General features: G+C 34.4%; 1 protein-coding gene across 1 annotated transcript in view; it reads left to right on the top strand.

The window, feature by feature from the left end:
• Positions 1-21,193, top strand: part of VPS13C (vacuolar protein sorting 13 homolog C) — a 178,169-nt gene that overhangs the window by 107,552 nt on the left and 49,424 nt on the right. The window contains exons 47-59 of the mRNA XM_019650776.1: positions 1,986-2,136; positions 4,050-4,159; positions 7,296-7,465; positions 8,725-8,972; positions 10,124-10,353; positions 11,784-11,876; positions 14,558-14,923; positions 15,293-15,379; positions 16,732-16,887; positions 17,055-17,319; positions 17,951-18,111; positions 19,142-19,263; positions 19,766-20,060. Coding sequence (XP_019506321.1) covers positions 1,986-2,136; positions 4,050-4,159; positions 7,296-7,465; positions 8,725-8,972; positions 10,124-10,353; positions 11,784-11,876; positions 14,558-14,923; positions 15,293-15,379; positions 16,732-16,887; positions 17,055-17,319; positions 17,951-18,111; positions 19,142-19,263; positions 19,766-20,060 — 2,454 coding nt within the window. The remainder of the gene's footprint in view (positions 1-1,985; positions 2,137-4,049; positions 4,160-7,295; positions 7,466-8,724; positions 8,973-10,123; positions 10,354-11,783; positions 11,877-14,557; positions 14,924-15,292; positions 15,380-16,731; positions 16,888-17,054; positions 17,320-17,950; positions 18,112-19,141; positions 19,264-19,765; positions 20,061-21,193) is intronic.

Below are 21,193 nucleotides of genomic sequence, written 5' to 3'. Positions count from 1 at the left end.
AATATATCATTGGTTGATCTTTGTTCTTTATATAAATAAATGACCTTTGAAAAACATAGACAAAATACGTCATGACTTTCCCAACAACCCAATATATTATTTCAATTTTACAATAAGACGTTCGACAATACTGTATATTGTTTATAGGGGAATGAGATAGTGGTAAATGTAAGAAAGCATTCATGGAAAGAATAATTCTCTAATTCAGGATAGTGTCTTTGGGGAGGAAAGGAGAAGGGAATGGGGACTCAGAGAAGTAAACATGGGGCTTCAACCATTTTCATATTGGGGAAAAAAGATCTGAAGCTTATATAGGAACTTATTCAGATTTGACAAAACTAGATGGTAGGTACAGTGGGGGAGGATTACAATATTCTCTGTGCTTTTCCTTTATGCTTAAGTAGTTCAAAAGAAACAAAAAAAAGTAATATCCATCAGTTTAGCATCGAAGCGTGGTTATCACTTTAACTAAAAGGATCCCCATTAAATCAAGAATGCAGCCATAGTTGATACGGTCTCCACTGCCTATTTTGACAGAGATCCAGGCCTCTTGAAACACCTGCTCATAGGTCAGAATCTATATAGTTTTCCTGCGTCTGGAGTGCAGCTAAGAAAGGGTATCAGGCAGGTGACATCAACAAGTTGTTTTGGGTAGATCAGCTTGACAGTTTTTCAAGAACTGTGGGACCACCTCTCAAATGGCCCTTCAGACTTATTGAAGGTCAGTTTAAATATATGATAGCAGTTGCTCTTTTCACCCACAGGAAACCAAAGAAGGTGGTAAAGTTAGCGGCTCTTCAGGCAGCTGGGATGTCTAGGTCGGTATCATAAGTGGGAATGAATACACAGAGAAGTTCTAGGAAGTTAAAGTGACACCTATTATCTGAGGACTGCGGCTTGAGGCAAACAAGAAATCCTTAGTTATTATCTCAAGCTAAAATATCTCCCCATTTTACTTAGGCTGGGAATCGGGCAATTTCCCTGGTGATAGTGGTCTAATTTGGGGAACAAAGTGACCTGTGGTGTTCAGAGGAAAAGGTGCTGTGAATGCATGCATACTTGTGTGAATTTGTATTTGAGTGCTCGAAACAGGCCTTTTGGACCACTCTGTGTGTAGGGAAAACGTACAAAAGATAGAAGGATTAAAATGTTAATGGATCTTAGCAGATTCGTTGGTTCTGCTTCATGTTCTGCAGCCACCTATGAGGAAGAGGATATCATTCCTAAAGATTAAGAAACTTGAGTTAGGGAGTTTAGGAAATTTGGTCAACAACACAGCTTGAAAGTGGTAGAATTGATACAGATCTGCCTGACTCAAAAGCTCTTGCTTTCTTTTTCTTTCTTTTTGCCACACTTCCTCTTTTATAAAGGTAGGAGATGAACAAGAGACTCCTTTCCTGGTCTGTGTTTTGGCTTTTAAAAGTGCTTTGTAGATGAATTTGTTGTTCTTCTAAGAGGCATTATTCTTGATAAGTTAAACAAGTGTTTTATGTATGTTCAAATATATATGTACTGAGGGTAAGAGCTATATTATAGGAGAGCAACTTTTTACTTGGCAGAGTCCAGAAACTGAACAGCACTCTTCTGTATTGAGTTTGGACGGCAGTAAATAATAATGTGGAAGAAGGAGCTGGTATTGGGTGAGAAGAGAGAGAGGTAGAATGGAGATGAGGAGCTAAGGGGAGGAGAGAGAAGCCCAGGTCCTGAAACAGGACAAGACTGAGAATAACAGATAAGGCAGAAGAGTGATGGAGTACCAGAGGCAGGGCCTTTGATATGGATGAGGCAGAAGCGTGTTTACACACATGAGGAATGTCTCATACTATCCAAGATAAGATACTTCTCTCCTGGCATTTGTGGTCCTAACTTTTTAAAAAGTTAGATGAACAGTCAGTTAATTTCAGAAACTATAAATTAAGACATAAATATGATGTTCTGCATTTTTTATTACTTTGTATTAACAACAACTTATTGTTGGTTTCTAGGTTGCTCTCAGTGCAGATGATTTAACAGTTTTAATGAAAATTTTGCTGGAAAATCTTGGAGAAGCTTCTTCACAGCCAAGCCCTACACAGCCTACCCAGGAGGCTGTAAGAATAAGAAAAGATGTTCTGAGTGGACCTGACCACCTCAAAGGTATTGATGAAGATTTTTGCTTTGATTATGGAGAAAAATTAGCATGAATGCCATATTTAGTGTTTTTTTTAGTTGTCCAGCATACTGTGGTGTGAACTGATTCAGTATCATTTTTTTATTTACTGTGGAAAGTTGACTGGGTCTGGGGCTGCCTTGATGCTCCCAGGGGAAAGCAGTGCGCTCATTGTCTGCTTTAAGGGGAGGGACCACCTGCTGCCTGCATGCTGCATGTTTGCCCTTCACTTGTAAAAGCTGAATTTGCTGAACTCAAGAGACACTGAGGTGGTATACCTTGAGAGGAAAAGCAAGCCAGACATGCAGCATTAGTAAGGTCCCTAAATAATTAAGAGAGAAAAGGGCCTTGGTATCATACTCAGAGGACTGGCCCATGAGAAAGGAAGCTATTCTTGTATAGTACCAGCTTTACTTATCTAGCTTTATTGGAGAATGATATGGTCAGATATAAGGAAGTTTTCCAGGTTATTAAAACTGAATCTTTTAAAAGCACTGAACCTTTTTAAATTCAGCCATTTCTAAAAGATAATTTTTCTAACATATAAGATTCCTTCTTGTTTTATTAAATGGTTATATAGAACATAATTTCAATTTTTTCATCATTTGAAGTCACTGATGTGAATAGTATAAGCTATTACTGCTGACAGCAGTCTATGAAACTTCCTGTTTATAATGTCATACCAGCTTTGCTTCTGCTATAGTTGGGCCCATTCTGTGTTGAGATCACAAAACAAATGTTTCAGGCAGTTTGCGAAGTAAGGTTTTAGTTCAGGTGGATAGCTATGAGTGCTACATGAGCTTGGGAAGACCAGCATCTTCTCCACAGGTTGGGTTCATGCCTCTTTATAGACAAATGCTAGATAAGCAGGCTGGTGCTGTGACTGACAAGAACTATGTACAGATGAATAAACTATAGAAGGCAAGCTTTACTTGATTAATGGTCTCATGTTCAGCTGTGTTCCATTTGTGTATCTGGTTCTGGCTATTTGGTTAATGTGGTACTTTGGAAAACTTGTGAGTTCAGATGAAAGCTGCAAAAATGGTGACGATGGGAATACAAATTATTTTCAGAAAAGTAAAGAAAAATAAAAGACCAGTGTTTTCCAACTTGGAGAAGCCTTTATGTGGTTAAAGTTATTCAGTGTTTGCTGTTACAGTAACTTTAAGAAGAGACTTTACTATAAATGTCCAAAGAATAGACTCAATCTCCAAAAAGAGATTATAGAATCACTTCGTAAGGGTGATTGAATGCAATATCACTTTTCATCTGTCTAAAATATTTCTGCCTAAAGATGAGGGAAAAGACTAAATTACCTCTTGAAGTCTCTTTCACCTCAATTCAAAGGCTCCCTGCCACGCATTATATTTGAGTTCTGTTTGACTCTGCTATTGAATTATATTCTGTTCTTATAAAGGTAATGGGTTGGGTGATTTAGTAATTAAAGATAGTGAGATGCGTACTGTGCTAGCAGAGAGTCTGCTACTGACTAGCTGTCTGTTCTAGGACAAAGTATTTTACTTTTCTGTGTTTCCAGTTTCATAATCTCTTGGGAATGGCTTGTAACCAGTTAGATGAAATGCTTTGATAATTATAAACTACTCTGTAATAACTGGTATTGCTCTGGAAGTGCGTTTTATTATTTAAAAAAATGTTGTCTTGATATTCTTTGCAAGGTCCCCCCCCTTTTTTTTTCTTTTTTTTAGTGTAGATGATCTGCCTTTGTCACTTTGACCTGTACTAAATATATATGGAATAAATCATTACAATTTTTATTGATTGTCTCATAATATGATATAAATTTAGAAAAACAAATTATTACCCCAGATTTTTAAAATATATGTAAAATCATACATATTTAAAGCTTTTTAATTTTTTGTATTTGTGTTTGAACCATCAGAACAAGATTTGGCAGACTCAAAGCTTTCTATGGACCAGAATGTCACTCTCCAATTTGACTTTCACTTTGAATCTCTTTCTATTGTCCTTTATAACAATGGCATCAACCAGGTAAGTAGTAAATTTCTGTATTTAAAAATAAATCCTCAACTCATGATATTCAATTTTAGAATACTGGCATTTTTTTGATGTGGTTATTCATTAAAAAAATAAATATGTCTCTGAAATTCTATTTGGACTACAGAATATACATTGCTCTTGCTCTCTGTCTTCACTTTGTTAGTGTTTCTAATACTAGTAGGCTAAGGAAACATTTTGGGTTTTTTCCAGGTAACATTAGCACTAAAACATTTAGATCCATCACTTGTATATGAGTGATTAATTATATGCACAAGTTTACTACATAACTAGATATAAATGCATCTATAACTGTTTAAGGAGAATAATAGTGGCTTTGGAACCTTAGGAGATTATTTTAAAATTCATGATTATCCATGATATGTAAGCATTAATTGTTTCTATTAAATAAATTTTGTATGTAGTAGATATGTATTCAGGATACTGATTAATGAATTGAAGAACCAAGGTCAAGTACCATAATGATTTGAACTAAATAATGTACTGGTGGTATTTTAGAAAGCTATTTTTTATTATGTAGATAGTGTCTTTTAATAAACATTTTTGGTTATATCAAATTATATAATACTCATAATACATATGTCATATAATACCCATAATTTGTATTGATTAATACCCATAATATATGCTGATTATGGGTATTATATCTGTTGTTAATGGCCATTTATAGGTTATCTTACATTTCATATTGTTTTCTAAAAATTATACAATACTCATACATTGTCATTATTGAACCTTGTACAGATCTGTCATTTGTTCAATGAGCTGCCTTAATTTCTAATGTTTAATGTTAATGAAAAGATCAGAAAATTACCTCCTGGAAAATGAACAGTTAAATGTATTCTTCATTTTACTTAAGGTACCATCATTCTCCTGGTTCCCCAGCTTTAGAATGTATGTCTTCTTTTACTTCCTTCTTTGTTGACCTTTATTTATTAGACACTGGTTACTGTCAATTTTTTCTTTGAGTAAATATTTGTTCTTTTGTATCAGTTCTCACTGCTGCTTTATTTGAAACTGCTTAGCTCACACTTAGAGTACTGCAGTGGCTTCCTTGTTTGTTGCGCTTTTTCCTTTCTTCCATCCTAAACACTGGCACAAGTTCAGTTTCCTAAATGAATCTCATGTAGCCTTTTTTTTTTTTTAAGCTGAGCCATCCTGCCACCTATTGGCAGCCCAGCAGAAGCTCAGCTCAGGCCAGGAATCGAACTGGTGACCCTTCTGCTCAGAACTCGCACTCCTGAGCGAGCTCTTAACCAACTGAGCCACTCAGCCAGCCAGCTTCATAGCCATTTTTAACTTCCCATCCTACTTTAAAAATCATTGTGTTTTGTGAGTTTTAACTTACTAAAAAAATTCAGTGGCTCCACAATGTCTATGTCAGTAACTGTACCACAAACATAGTATATTGTGATTAGTAGATGTATCACAGGTGATTTCTATTAATAGTTACAAATCAGAAGTTTGTGAATTATTTCCATTTTTATAAATTAAAGGCATTCCAAGTTTGCCAATAGCAATGTTATTCTGAGTCACTTGCATGCAGTGTTACTCGCTTGAGTGAGAGGAGATGTGGAGTTCTAACATGTGTGCCAAGATTTGCACATCACCAGTGCGGCTTATATGAATGCCACGGTCTGTAGTGAACAATTATGACTAATGTTCTTAACGGAAGGTTTTTTGTTTTTTTTATTGTTTGTTTGGGTTTTGTTGTTTTAAAGTCTGGGCATACCTACAGTATTTGGAGCTGTGTGTTTGCTGAAATAAAGGCTGAGGTCCTTTTTCCTATAAATAAAATTTTAAATGTTTAGTTTAGAATTTGAGACCTTTATTAGGCCTCTATGTTTCTTTCCAGCCTCATTCCCTACCATTCTTTCATTGGACTAGTCAAGCCTAATGCAGCCTGAACCTTGGGCCTTAAGAGCATCTTAAGAATTGTTTGCTGGGCCGGCCTAGTGGCACATTGGTTAAGAGTTGGCTTGGGACGCCAGCTCTGAGCTGCAGGGCCCCTTTTCGGATCCCACAATGATGCTGCACCCTCTACAGCTAAGATGGTGAACAACAGCTCGACCTGGAGCTGGGCTGCCCTGAGTCGCTGGCGACCGAGTAGGCTGCAGTGGGGCTGGCCAGCAGTGGGCGTGCACTTTCGTGAGCTGTCTTTTGCGGCTGTCCAATGGCCAGTGACCCATCTGCCTCACCCAGGAAGAGAGCAATGATAATATCAATATGGGCCAGTGAAGCGACGTCCTCCACAACTAGACTGAAGAACAAAAGAATAGCAACTTGGCTGTTCCCTTTCTTCAATTCCCCAACGCTGTTCTCCTCCCCCAATTCCCCAATAAAATCTTAAAAAAAAAAATTGTTTACTCGTGTTTTTTCCCACCTAGAATGTCTTCTACCCTCTCTTAGCCTGTCTGATCCCACTAAGTCTCCAAGTTTCAGTTATGTTCTTATTTTCTTCATGAATTTTTCCAAGTCTACACTGATCTTTTAGACCCTCTGAACTTTTGCTGTTTATATTCTTTACCTAATCATTTAATATCCTTTTTGGAATATGGGAGGATATAAGTATGAATAAATACATGACTACATGTCATTTGTTGATCATTTACAACTTACAGCGTCTCCTTTTGATGTTCCTTGAAATGTATTTCTATTTTGTTTTTTCAGTTAGGTTTTAAGCTCACTGAGCTCATGCTCCGTACCTTACCTTTTCTCATAAACCCCATAGTTCCTATCACAGTGTTTGTTACAGAAAAGCTCATTAAATATTTATTAGTTAGATGGATTGATTGACAAAAATATTTCCTCGTTATTTTTATTTGCATTGAACTGTAAATTAGATAAATTTTTATATATTAACTGTTGTTGAGGATCAGCACACGCATGTATTTATTTGTATATATATATATATATATATATACATATATATATATATATACTCACAAATGTGCATATTATTCTCTGTTCTGTTTTTGTGTTTTAATACCCATACTTTAAAATTTGTGGTACTGATTCGCCTTTAATCTCTTGATTAAGAAATATGTTTACAAGTAATTATATAATATTTATAGGTAATTGATTCTTTTGCTTGAAAAATATACCACAGGAATCCAAACTTTCATGTCATAATGACAGTCTCCGGCTTGGTGAACTCAGACTACATCTGATGGCCTCCTCAGGGAAGATGTTTAAAGATGGCTCAATGAATGTTGGTATTAAACTTAAGACATGCACCCTTGATGATCTTCGAGAAGGCATTGAAAGAGCAACATCAAGGTTTGTCATCTCTGAATTTCCTGTACATTATTTAAGGTTGACATTGCACCTGGCGTTGCTACCAGGCATTGATTGCTAGGCTGGGGATTATCAAAAGAGGTCTTTGGCCATACTGCAATTTGAAGAGTATCAAGAAGTAGTGCTAATATCAGATTCAACTGCTTTAAAGTTTGAATTAAAAAGGAACTTAGTAATAAAATGGAGTACTGTTTTAAAAGTAGGAACCAAGATAATGTAAGAATTTTAATAGTTAAATCCACATGGGGTGGTCCGTTGGCAATATATTTTTTCAAATTGTTCCCAGTAAGCAGAATCTTTTTCAAAAGCCTTAAAATTATAGCTCTTTCCTTTGTTTTGTTTTGTCTATAAACAGTTCTGTGAAATTTCTTTCAAAGTTGTAATAGAAGTGGAATTCCTAGCATTTGCGCATTATCAACCTATTTTGAAACATTAACTTTGATCAACCTGCTATGAACTTCAATACCCTAATTATATTTTTATTTCTTTCCCAAATAATGAGACACATAATATTTTTGTATTTGATGTTTTTTGGAGAAAAGCTATGCTACTACCTATGTTTGGACTCCGTTGAATACATACTGGATACTTTTGAGCCCTTTGTTTTTCTAAGGGATGAATAAATGACAAAAGAGCGCTATCATGCAGCCAGCTTTTCTAGTTTTCACATTTCACGTTTGGGGTTAGCTGTCCACAGCTATGTAGGCAAGGGTAATTGAAGGCCCTCATCTGTTTGGTAGTCTGCTCTTTCCAGCACGTGTGAGAATGTGTGAGAGCTATCATTGCAGACACTTGATAAACACTGGCTCATTTGAATTGCATTGAGTACTTTTGGACTCAAATTATGTAGGATGATGTTTGGATAAATTCCTTCAAGGGGGTTTTATTTTGTAAAATAATGTAAAGAGGTGTCTTTTAAATTTCATGTCTTTTAAATTAATTATTAAATAAATTAAATTTAATTGCCAAAATTTATTCTATCAGTTATTGATTTGTTTTTCTAGTATTGCATGGTAATTATAAAATAGTTTGTAATTGCTTAATAGCATGAATCTTGCTGTAGCGATTAGGAGACCATGTCTTGGATGCTAATTAGCTAATTAGACTACAGTTAACACTGACTTGTTTTCTGTTCAGATTAGAAACTGAAGGGTGAAAGAAAGATTATTAAGATATATAGGAAAATTTTCATCTTTTTAATTATTTTAGCCGGCATAAAATCATGAATTTTTTTTTTTCAGAATGATTGATAAGAAGAATGACCAAGATAACAGTTCTATGATTGATATAAGTTACAAACAAGACAAAAATAGAAGAAGTCATATTGATGCTGTTCTTGACAAGCTGTATGTATGTGCCAGTGTGGAATTTCTGATGACTGTGGCAGATTTCTTTATCAAAGCCATGCCTCAGAGTCCAGAAAGTATGGCAAAAGAAGTACAGATTCCACTCCGACAGACTTCTACAGCAAAAGTCAAGATAGAGAAAGGTTAGCAGAGTTTACCTTTCATACATGACATCTTATATATTTTAACAAAAATTACAATTAGGAAAAAAGAGAAATGGAAAATTTAAGAATATAAAATTACTTTTTCAAATTTAAACATTTTATAGATAAATTTTGGTAAACATAGATTTTTATGAAAGAGGCAGAGTAGAAATATATATAGGTTTAGAGGCTAGGAAACCTCTGCTCTGGTTTCAACTCTGCACTAATATTTCTTTACTCATCCAGAAATAGAGGGGATTAATCTTGGTCAGTGGTTGGCAGCCTGTTTTACAGAAGGGGAGTCTTTTACTCGTAGAAAATATTTATAAGAATTATAGTGTATTGAAGAGCAGTTAAACAGATAAAAACAGAAGGGGGGTATTGGAGGACAGCATGATGCCCTTAGACATCACCTGAGACTCCTTTAGCTCCAGAGTGTTTGCAGATGTCTGGTCTCACTGTATGCTGAAGCTATTTCCGTGTTCTCTGAATTGTTTATTCCAGCATTACCAAGTAGATCAGTGATTTTATATGTTAAGTTATAATCATCTAAGGTCAGGCATTTTTCTCTCTAATGTATGCATGTAACTCAGCAAGGTTGGAAAATTACCATTTACTTGCAAGGTCAGAATTTTATTTTTCCATTTACCTTTCTTAAACAGTAACCATATCTAATATCTCTGTGTTTATTCTATAGATTGTATGACACTGACTATATACTTTATGGCAAAATCAATGTAAACAAATAATGGTCTGTTTATTTTATCAGAGTCACTTACCCTCTTCCTGATATTCTCCTCTCCTGTTTTCTCCTTCTTGCCCCTGCAACATAACCTAATACACACATATGTGTATATATGTGCACACACCTTAATTCTGACAAAAAGAACTTCAAAACATGAATAGTCCCGCTAGGTCAAAGTGGCAATGATCTTCTTTTGACAGGGATCAGCTTGCATTTCCTGCACAGTTAGCATTTGTTAATAATCATTTATCATTAGTATTTATCAATCATTTATTAGCATTGTTAATTTCACCATATCGATTAAAGTAGGATGTTAGAAACAGTTTAGCAACAATAGATGGCATGTACTCAAGTGACAAGATTTACTTTACTACAGCTTCTTTGGATCTTATTTTTGTTTCTTTAGATGATGCTATAAGACCAAATATGACTTTAAAGGCCAAGATCACAGATCCAGAAGTGGTATTTGTTGCCAACCTGACAAAGGCCGACGCTCCTGCTCTGACAGCCTCTTTCCAGTGTGACCTTTCTCTCTCGACATCCAAACTTGAACAGATGATGGAAGCTTCTGTGAAAGATCTTAAAGTGCTTGCTTGCCCTTTTCTCAGAGAAAAGAGAGGAAAAAACATTACCACAGTAAGAATCACCTGATATCTTAAGCTTAGATTGAAGAAATAGCAGAAATGGTTGATTCATAGAATCCTAGAATGTGAGAACCCTGTTGGTCTTGAGAGATTCCTTACCATAAACTTGAGGTTTTACAGATACGGATATTGAGTTCCAAAGATGTCAAATGATTTAGCCATGGCTGCTAGTGACAGAACTAGGACTACCTCCAGACTGGTTTTCTTTCTATTATACTGTCTTCTGTTGCACCAAATTTGAATTTTAGTACAAATCAACATTCTTTTTCAGCTGTTTTCTTTTGTTCACCAAAATATATGTAGTGAATTAATGAGTATTAAAATCTTAAAGCTTATAATGGAAACATTCAGTTGAAGTCATGTGACCAAAAGAGATTGTGTTTTGCTGTATTAAAAGCTATCTTCAATTATATTTTCACATTATTGTTGAAAAATATTATTTTAGTTAATGGATATAGTTACCACACCAGTTATGTTTTAATGTGGAATTGATAATTTTATGTTAAAAGAGGATCAGTTTGTTATGTGACTCATTTGCAGTGTTGTTTTATCTTAAGAATATTTGTGGACAGAGAGACTTGCATAAAGAAATGCAGTGCTTGGCTTAGTCTGTATTTTCTCATGAAACATTCTTCACTAGGACCATCTTCTTTTGATATATATAAAAGCTCTATTAATCACTCCATTAAAAGCTTGTTCTAATGTTTTTAAAATGAAAGTTTATGCAGTACTAATTCCCCCATTCAATTTAGGTGCAAGGTTATTTTATTTCTTTAATGATATATGAGAATACAGGCTTTATAGTTTTAATAAATCATCGAGTTTAAAAGTTTGAAATTTATTCTGATAAGGACCTTATATTATATTCAAGACTGGCCTGTTACTAAGCAATCTGGAAACTGTTCATTTACTTACCTTACCGTAGTCTTTTTTTTTTTTTTTAAGGTGTTAACAGATCTGCTTGTTGAAAATAACAATTTTAAGTGATTTAGTGGTCATAAAAATTATAATGTCATGCCAATTTCATTTCCTCAGGTACCTCTTTGCAAATGTAAGCCCTTATTATAGTCTTTAGCTCATTTTTCTAGATATCTTAAAAGTGTATTTTACAGAGGACATCATTTAAAAGACATTTTAGCAAAAGGAACCATTTTAAACTTCTAATAGTAAATGTGCATCATTACTTAAGAATTTGGCATAAAGGAATTGATCAGAACTGCTTAAAGTCCTTTAACAATGTTCATTGGCTTGTCATAGTTAAGAGGAGCCCTCACGAGAGATTCTCAGCTAATTTAATTTGTCTTTTTGCTTTTAGTAGTAGGTTATAGTTAAAGATCTCAAATTAAGACATGTTCTTGTGTGTGTTACATACACAACAGTTTTATTACTAAGGAAATGTGAATTTCATTTATTTGTTTTTAGGTGTTACAGCCCTGTTCTCTATTTATGGAAAAATGTGCATGGGCTTCAGGAAAACAAAATATAAATATTGCAGTTGGAGAATTTATAATTAAGGTGAGTGCCTATTATATTATTTGGGTGAAAATTCTTATTTTTCTAACAATATTTTTTTATTTCTCTCATAACTAGACCATTATATTAGTCATATATTCAGTTATCAATAAATACCTCTAATATTAAAATAATTTTTCTTTAATGCAAATATTTCTATTTTCTTTGAAAGAGTACTTTTAAATTTCTACAGATGATCAGGATAGTTTTTATCAATCACATTTGCATGTGTGTGTTGGGGAGATTATGTTTTGGAGGGAGAGCAGAGATGGAGTAGGAAGAGAAGGGAAGGAAGGATGAAAAAATGAGATTTTTATTTTATTTGTAAGTGTTTAGGCTTTTATGTATATTTTGATTGAAATTAATTACGTGATTGTCTTATTTGGCTTATATTTGTAATGACAGCTGCGTGCTATACATAAATTACTAGGATTTACTTATTTTTATATCTTACATTTGAAGTATTGGAAAAGCAGTCTCTGTTCTCCAGTGGCATTCATATTCTTTAAGTTGACCTCGTGACCAGTTATAAATGGAAGATGTAGATATAGAATAATGCCTCAAGTCTATTTCTCTCTGTGTCCAAAGGACACAAAATTGAGATGTCTAATACTAATTCTGATAGCTTTACTGTATAGGTAAATAGCCAAGAGTGATTAAACCAAGTCTCTCACTAATGTCATTTGAATTATCATGAAATAACAATGCAGTTTTCTCTTAATATTTTAAAATTCTAGATAGTTTAGATTTATTTTAACAGATTTACTTTTTTAAAGACTTAAAGTAGCAAATGAGGGGAAAACTTGATATTGCATGAACTTTGTGTAAGACACTAGGATAAGGTGCTGGGGGGATTGATATTTGTATATCTGTTTATTTAATTAACAAACTTTTTGAGCTCTTAATATGTATGAAAAGTGTCCTATACAAGGCATTGGAGATACAGGGTCCCTGCCTTCAAGAAACTTAATGACATGAGAGAGAAAGAAGTAAAGCAGTGACTCCAGCTCTCAGTGCTAGAGGCATGCACAAGGTGCTGTTGGGAGCCCAGGCAAGGGCTCTAACTCAGGACATCAGGGAAAGCTGTCTGGAGTGGGGTTACTTGAACTGAGTTTTGAAAATCTGAGGGAGGTTAGATGGAGAGGGAGGGCAGGAGTTATCCACATAGAACCAACAGTGTGCACAAAGGCAGAGGTGTGAAAAATCCTTTAGGCACTTAGAGGGGTACCCATATGGCTAGGAGAATGGTGTGGTAGAGTTGTAGGATTGAGCACACTGATTATCGGGAGCATTAATAAGACAAGGAAAGAAAAGAATTTAATTGACAGGTAAGTTTGGAAAGCATTGCATATCAGATCCTCCTTTTGCTGATATAATATTATCTCTTTAGCATATTAAACAAGTAAGAGTTGTGAGAATGAACAATAAAGGAATGTACTTATTTAACTGAGAATTGCTCAAACTTTGAGAAACCCTGGCTAGCTGATTATAAATAGCAGGTCATAAAGAGCTTTGTGTCCTAAGCTAAAAAGAGTTTGCATTTTATCCTGAAAGTTATGGGAAGTTGTTGAAGATTTTGAGCATAGGAACAACATGCCCATATTTGGGTTTCAGAAAAATCATGTTGGTGGGAACGTGGGGAGAGTGGGCTGAGAGGGTGATGACTGGGTATAGAAGGCATTGTCACTCTAGTACTAAGTAAGGCACAGTGATGGGAAAGAACAGGTGAACAAAGATGCTATCCAAAGATAAAAAGACGTAGAATTTGCAAATCTTGGGGTAAGTGTAAGGGGATTCATGGTGATTCTCAGGCTTTCTGTTTCAATAAGACAAAAGAAAACCATGTATGTACATCTTAATGAGGACCATACACTTTGATTTAGGTAATGCAGCTGGTTGAAAAATGAAAACTTCAGTTACACTTCTACATTTTTCTGGTCACATAAAATTATTTTACTCTGAATTGTAAATGTAACTGTGGTTTCAACAATTGACATATAATAATGCATACTTAAGTCCAGAGTAATTTGAGCAGAAATCATTATTATGAAGTTAGTTGACTTGACACATGATTTTGTGTGTTCTCTTGTTTTCCTTAGATAAGAAGTTTGAATATTTAAAATTTTAATTAGTTACTTTTTGTTTTTTAAAATTGGGGAATTGGGGGATGGGAACAGAACTGGGGAATTGGGGGAATGGGAACAGACAAGTTGCTGTCCTTTTGTTCTTCAGTCTAGTTGTGGAGGACGTTGCTTCACTGGCCCAAGTTGGCACCATCATTGCACTCTTCCCGGGTGAGGCAGATCAGTAGCCGGCTTCTGGGCGGCTGCTCACTGCAGCTGCTGGCCTCTCACTGTGGCTGCTGGCCGCTCACGCTGGCTGCTGGCTACACACGGTAGCCCATGGCAACTCACTGCAGCAGGGGCTGCAGCCTATGCCATCGCTGGTGACTCATGGCAACCCAGCTCCAGGTTGAGCTGTTGTTCAGCATCTTAGCTGTGGAGGGCAGTGTCACTGGCCCTCATATGTGGGATCTGAACCAGGGCCCTCTGGCGTCCCAAGCCAGTTCTTAACCAATGCGCCACTCGGCCCTTAATTAGTTACTTTTAAACTTTTGTATTATGTATTAATTATTTTCATCTGGGAAAGTTTATTCTAAAAATTTTTCTGCTTTCTTTTTAAAGATTTCACCCATAATTCTTAATACTGTGATGACAATCATGGCTGCTATGTCTCCAAAGACAAAAGAAGATGAATCCAAAGATATATCTAAGGAAACGGAAAATCTTTGGGGTGTCAAGTCTATTAGTGATTACAGCTCTTGGTTTCTTGGTGTTGATATGGCAACAGAAATAACAGAAAATTTCAAAGACACTGAACATCGATCAACAGAGGAAAATTGTACTGTTATTGTAGAGTCAGTTCAAGTTACCTTAGAATGTGGACTGGGACATCAGACTGTACCTTTATTATTGGCAGAGTCAAAGTTTTCAGGAAATATTAAAAATTGGACTTCCTTAATGGCTGCTGATGCTGACATGACTCTAGAGGTATGACACATCATTTAGTACCTTCTGAATCAACTTTTTAAAAATATAGCTGCAGAACTAAGATATGAGCTTTTTCCTGTTTGTGCATGGCCATAGGATATATATGTAAATAGATTCTAACATTTAGTTTGCTGATGTGTTATTTATTTGGTCATTATTTTTTAAAGATTCTTTTGCTAAATAATTTGACTATGGCAATAATTTAGAGTAAAGGAAAATGCACCCTCTTTATATTCTTTGTGTCTTTAGGTGTGCTGTTAAAATGGCTATTACGTACAACATTAATTACTTAACACTTTTTCCTACTGATTGTACTAATATCTTGTTCAAGTTGAAAGACTCTCTTATTATAATTTTGTGCTTTTCCAGGTTCACTATTACAATGAGGTCCATGCAGTTTGGGAGCCACTGATTGAAAGAGTGGAGGGGAAGAGACAATGGAATTTAAGGCTTGATGTAAGGAAACCATAAAATATCATTGTATAGAATGACACCATGCACATTTCTTTGTATTTTTTGGTGAAGTGATTCTCAAGATGTGGTCTAGATTCCTTGAGGCCCTTGTAGGGGGCCTAGGGGGGTGAAAACGCTTCATAATAATACCCAGACATTACATACCATTGTCATTCTCATTCTCTCATGAGCAAGAATACAGTGGAATTTTCTAGAGACTAAGTGATATGCAACAGAATTAAAGCAGAAGCGGAAATGAGAATCTGCCTGTCTCCTCTTAAGGAAGGCATTAAAGAGATTTGTAAATGCCCCTCTTCTTACTATGTATTTTTTAATAGTTATTTTTCATTAAAAATATCTGTTAACTGTAATTGTTATTTCTAAATGAATATTTAAAAATTTCTCAGTTTTAGTTTCTACACTTGATCTTAGACAAAAGGCTGAAAAGCAATATGTTTAGGTTTCTGATAGAGTACATATTGATAGATATGATCTACATAAAATGAAGCTCTTTGGGGTCCTCAGTGATACTGAGATCAAAACATTTAAGAACCACTATTTTAGATTATGAATTCTTTTATGTTATTTCTTCATGGTACTTCTTGAGAACACTTCAGAATCCTAGATACCCAAGAACATTTTTCTAGATTTAACAGGAGCATGAGTTATATATCCTTAACAAATTATCACAGCGCACCTCTCTCGGGCAGCCTGACTGAAATGTGAGATGCTGAAATGGATTCAACAGATTCTTATTTTAAAGATGAGAAGTCACTTAGCCTGTGTCCCAATTTCCTCTCAGTAAAGTAGAAGTAATTTACCTGTCCTAGTCTCTCTGGCAGAGGGAGGCTAACAAAGAATGTTTTTACAAGGCTTTTGAAATGCTATTGGAACAGAAAACAGTGATAGAATATGATGGCTGGTTGAAAGCTTATCGTATTATTTATAGGTATTACTGGTCAAAAGTAGAAGGAATTCCAGATATTAAACTCCAGTAAGGACCAGTTTAGACTTTAGGGTCGTCTTCGATTGCTTATCAACACATAAAGACTAGTTAGTCAGGCAACACTGGGCAATAGCTTGCTCTGGGGAATGCACATGAGACAAATATAGTAGCTGACTTTGAGTGCTTTCATGGCACAGTTCTAAACATTTCTCCATACACTGACTACACACTAAAAGAAAGAATGCTGATCTATGCTAAATCAAAGTGGAGCACTGAATATTGTTGAAAATGAGACTTGAGGAGCCTTAATATAAAGTGACCAGTTTAGGAGAATTTAACTCTATTGAGAATATTTTTATTTTATTATCAATTGGCTAATAACTTAAATTTATGTTATTTATCCTCGTAGGTAAAGAAGAATCCAGTCCAGGATAAAAGTTTGATGCCAGGAGATGATTTTATTTTTCTCCCTGAGCCACAAACAGCAGTTCATATTTCTTCAGGAGATACAATGAATATAACGATATCCAAAACTTGTCTTAATGTTTTCAACAATTTAGCAAAAGTATGTTTGGTTCTTCTTTGGAATATTTCAAAAGGGATTTTAAATTGAATAATGTATGGATTATTTTTGTTTTTAATCAAAATTAGTTTCTGAGAAATGTGTAATCAGTTCCATTTTTTAAAAAATTTCATTTTGCAAAAATTTTATTGTGATGTGTTCTTTTTCAGGGCTTTTCAGAGGGCACTGCTTCTACTTTTGATTACTCTTTAAAAGACAAGCCTCCTTTTACAGTAAGAAACGCTCTAGGTGTTCCCATTAAGGTACAACCCAATCATAACCTCAGAGTAATGGGCTCCGCTGAGAAAAATGATATTTATGATGTTGATGCTGGTCAGAATTTGGAATTAGAATATGCCAGAATGGAGTCTTCATGTCAAGGGAAACGATCTGTATTGACCCGTCAAGAAAGCTCCTTCTTCACTATGACCTTTGGTATGCTGTATTTATTTTATTTTACAGGAATCTTTGCAATTGTTGGTATGGGCTTATTTTTGACAAAATATGAAAAAATATTTTGCTATAGATATCTTGGGAGACAACATTACTAAAGGGTTGAAACAAATAGCTAGTAAACTCCTCTCTTGTTTTCTTCCTCTAAACTTGAGAAAATTAAACTTAGTAAATTTAAGAAATACCTTAGAAAACTAGATTATTTCTATGTTTTTAAACAGTACAATATGTGATATGCTTCAAAACGGATGGGAGTTCAATGTGGAGAGAAAATGACTATATCAGATGTCCTAAATTGACAGTAATTACCACCATTACAAAGAAAGGGCGACATTGTTCCTATATAGTTGAGGGGATAAGTAATAAGTTGGATTTTGTTGGTTTTTTAAATACATTCAGAACCCCAAGAAATATTGTTTGGGTCCAAACTATTTATAATAATAACTTCTTTCTTTTTTAGTTCCTGTGTCTTGGACAAGCATATTGTATAGTCATTTCTAGACATGAGGGAGAATACTCTTCTCATTATTTTGAGGCGCTGATGATTATTCTGTCTTAGAGAAATATAGTTAAATTAATATTTGGAATGCTTCTCACTTGTGCTCTGCCTTAGTACCTTACGGATATACAGAAGTTGCAAAAATCCCTATTGCTAGACCTGGTCGGCAGTTGTATAATGTACGGAATCCCAATGCCAGTCATTCTGACTCAGTGTTGGTGCAGATTGATGCAGCTGAAGGGAATAAAGTAATCACCCTTCGCTCTCCTCTTCAGGTAATGCGTTAAAGTGAACTGTGTCTCTTTAAGTATATTGAGACATATTAAATTATTTAGCTAAATATAGGAATATAGTAAAACTGCATTAGGTCAGTACTGTCGAAACCGATATTCAGAAGTAAATAATAGATTGAACTGGCTGCTATTTGCTATCCAACTTGCTTTTGTAATATTCTTTATTTTAAATGTCTGATTCACAATCTTGTTCATTTTAAAGCCAATTTTTCTTGCCTCCTCAGTTTAAAATTAATGAAGCTTTTTGCCTGTTTCTTTAAAGATACAGAACTGAGCACTATTATATCATTTGGTTGTCAAATAGGATAAAAGTCCATTCTCTTTGTATATCTGTTGGGATTGAATTTTTCAAGTATGCATGAAGGAATATTGGAATGATCCCCCCTGAAAATAATTTAACATCTTATTCTATATATTTTCTTTTTACCTTTAAGATGTCATCCATTTTTTTTTTCCCTTTACTGTGCATTATTACAGGTTTCAGTGTGTGGTCAGCAAAAGAAATTTCTTCGTACCTATAACATCAGATAAAAATGAAAGAATTTCAAATTTTGGCCATTGTTAGCTCTCAGTTTGCTGTTACCTCCAGCTTATATCACATTGTAGTCAAGAGAGTTGTACTGCTTTTTCTCATATTTTCTTTTTTATCCTTTTCTGTGTAGTCACATAGTGCTTTGAGAAAAGTTTCTAATGGAGAAAATATTATGAGATCTTCAAAGATTAATACATATTATTTGAAAGATTTATACACTAACAATACACATCAGCATGTAATACATATATAGAGTATGTGAATATCCTCATAATTTTCAACTTCCACTTAAACATCAAGCTTCATATATATATATATATATATAGCATTTAAATGGTCTAAAAATTTTCAGTTACCAATAAAAATATCTTTCAATATTGGGATTGAAACTTTTTATATCTAAAAGTAATTTTGTGTAGCTCACATTTTTCTTTGGAATTTCTACATCTTTTTAACAGTGTATGTCTTTTTGTCCAACAGATTAAAAACCATTTCTCTATTGCGTTCATCATCTATAAATCTGTTAAGAATGTTAAGCTATTGGAGCGTATTGGAGTAGCAAGACCTGAAGAGGAGTTCCATGTTCCTTTAGATTCATATAGGTAGATACTTCTTTGACTATATTAAATAATATATATTTTTAATTCTAGGAATTGAGGATTTATATTCTAGAAGATAACCTCATGTTTTTATTATCTAAATATCTGTAAAAGCCAGCTTTAACATATATATGTAGTTATAGAGAAATACATTTATTTATATTATTGAATTTACTAGATGAAAATTTGTTGTGTATTTGATGTTTTAGAATTTTCTTAGACCTATTTTTATTAGATTGTATTTGAAATGACTTTTTTTTTTAAGTTGTCATTGATTACAGGGAGGTGTTTTTTTTGTTGTTGTTTTTTCCCCAGAAAGTTCCTCCATCTGTTAGCATTGTAACTTTTGGCAAATTTCTTAACCTTTCTTAGCCCTGGTTTCCTCATCTGTAAAAGTAGGGATAATGTACTTACCTTGTAGAGTTATCAAGAAGATTTAGTGAGATTCTTTTTCTTACGTTCTCAATAAAAACTTTTTTTCTCACCTTGTTTTCTTTTTCTGTAGATGTCAATTGTTTCTTCAGCCAGCTGGTATCTTAGAGAATCAGTATAAAGAATCCACCACTTACATTTCCTGGAAGGAAGAACTTTACAGGAGCAGGGAAATCAGATGCATGCTGCAGTGTCCATCAGTAGAAGTCAACTTCTTACCACTCTTAGTCAATACAGTTGCTCTGCCTGATGAATTAAGCTATATATGTACACATGGGGAAGACTGGGATCCAGCTTATGTTATTCATCTTTATCCTACCCTCACTTTGCGGAATCTTCTCCCATATTCCCTGAGATATTTACTTGAGGTATGTCTCTTGCATTTTATTATTTCGTGGAGTGAATTCTAGTTTCCTTAATAGTATTTTTAGTTGAGGTCAGTGTTTTATGTGGCATACTTGTAATGCTTTAATAATATTAATAACAGCAAACACTGGTGTAGCACCTGTTATGTGTTAGCCACTATCCTATGTGTTGTACACGTGTTAAGACATTTAATCCTTACAATAACCTCCTGAAATAGGTACTATTATTAGACTCATTTTATAGATGAGGAAACCGAGTCACAGAGAGGCTAGGTGACAGGCCCCAGATCTATAGCTAGTAAGTTGTATAGCTGGAATTTGAGCAGAGGCAGTTTGACTCCTTGTTCCCTATCACCTAACTGCTGCATCTGCTATGAAGTAAGAGCCATAATAATCTCTTCATTTTATTTTTTAATATTTTTAAATTATAGTTGACATACAAAATAGATTATTTTAGGTGTACAACAAACATGGTGATGGGACATTTATATAACTTATGAAGTGATCACCCCAATAAGTCTAGTACCCACCTGACACCATACATAGTTATTACAATATTATTGACTATAATTAAGTAAAATTCCATTAGCTAAAGGGCATAAAAAAGCCAGTAAGAAAATATTTCATCTTAATTTATTCTAAAGTTAATTTTAAAGTTATATTTATGATTATTTGTTCCAAGTTTCTACTGAACTTTAAAATAATTACTGGCCATCTTAAATACTAGGGACCATTTTCTAGCAATGAGGTATGATAAATATTTTTAAATTTTGACATGTCATACTTTAAAATACAAAAGTCTTGAAAGTATATGGAACCTAAATTATTTGTTTTCTTTATCTGACAATGAGTGAAACCTGATGTTTAGAGACTAAAATTAATTAAATGAACTAAATAGTATTTATACATGAGAGGTTTTCAGTAAAAGCCTAATTTATTATGTTATTATTCATTTAAAAAATAGTCCCGCCTTACTTAGATAGCTTTTCAGAATAGTTTGATATCATTTTCCTTAGCCTGTTTATATGGGAACCATTAGGCATAGTATGTGAATAGAGGAGAAAGCTGAAGCCCACACAGTTAAATGGCTCATTTGATGGCATAGCTTTTAATGGACAAACAGCCAGGTTTCCTAA

This window comes from Hipposideros armiger, unplaced genomic scaffold, assembly GCF_001890085.2.
Source record: "Hipposideros armiger isolate ML-2016 unplaced genomic scaffold, ASM189008v1 scaffold_147, whole genome shotgun sequence".
Classification (NCBI taxonomy): Eukaryota; Metazoa; Chordata; class Mammalia; order Chiroptera; family Hipposideridae; genus Hipposideros; species Hipposideros armiger.
Note: the sequence above shows the minus strand (reverse complement) of the source record. Positions and strands in the feature narration are given on the sequence as shown.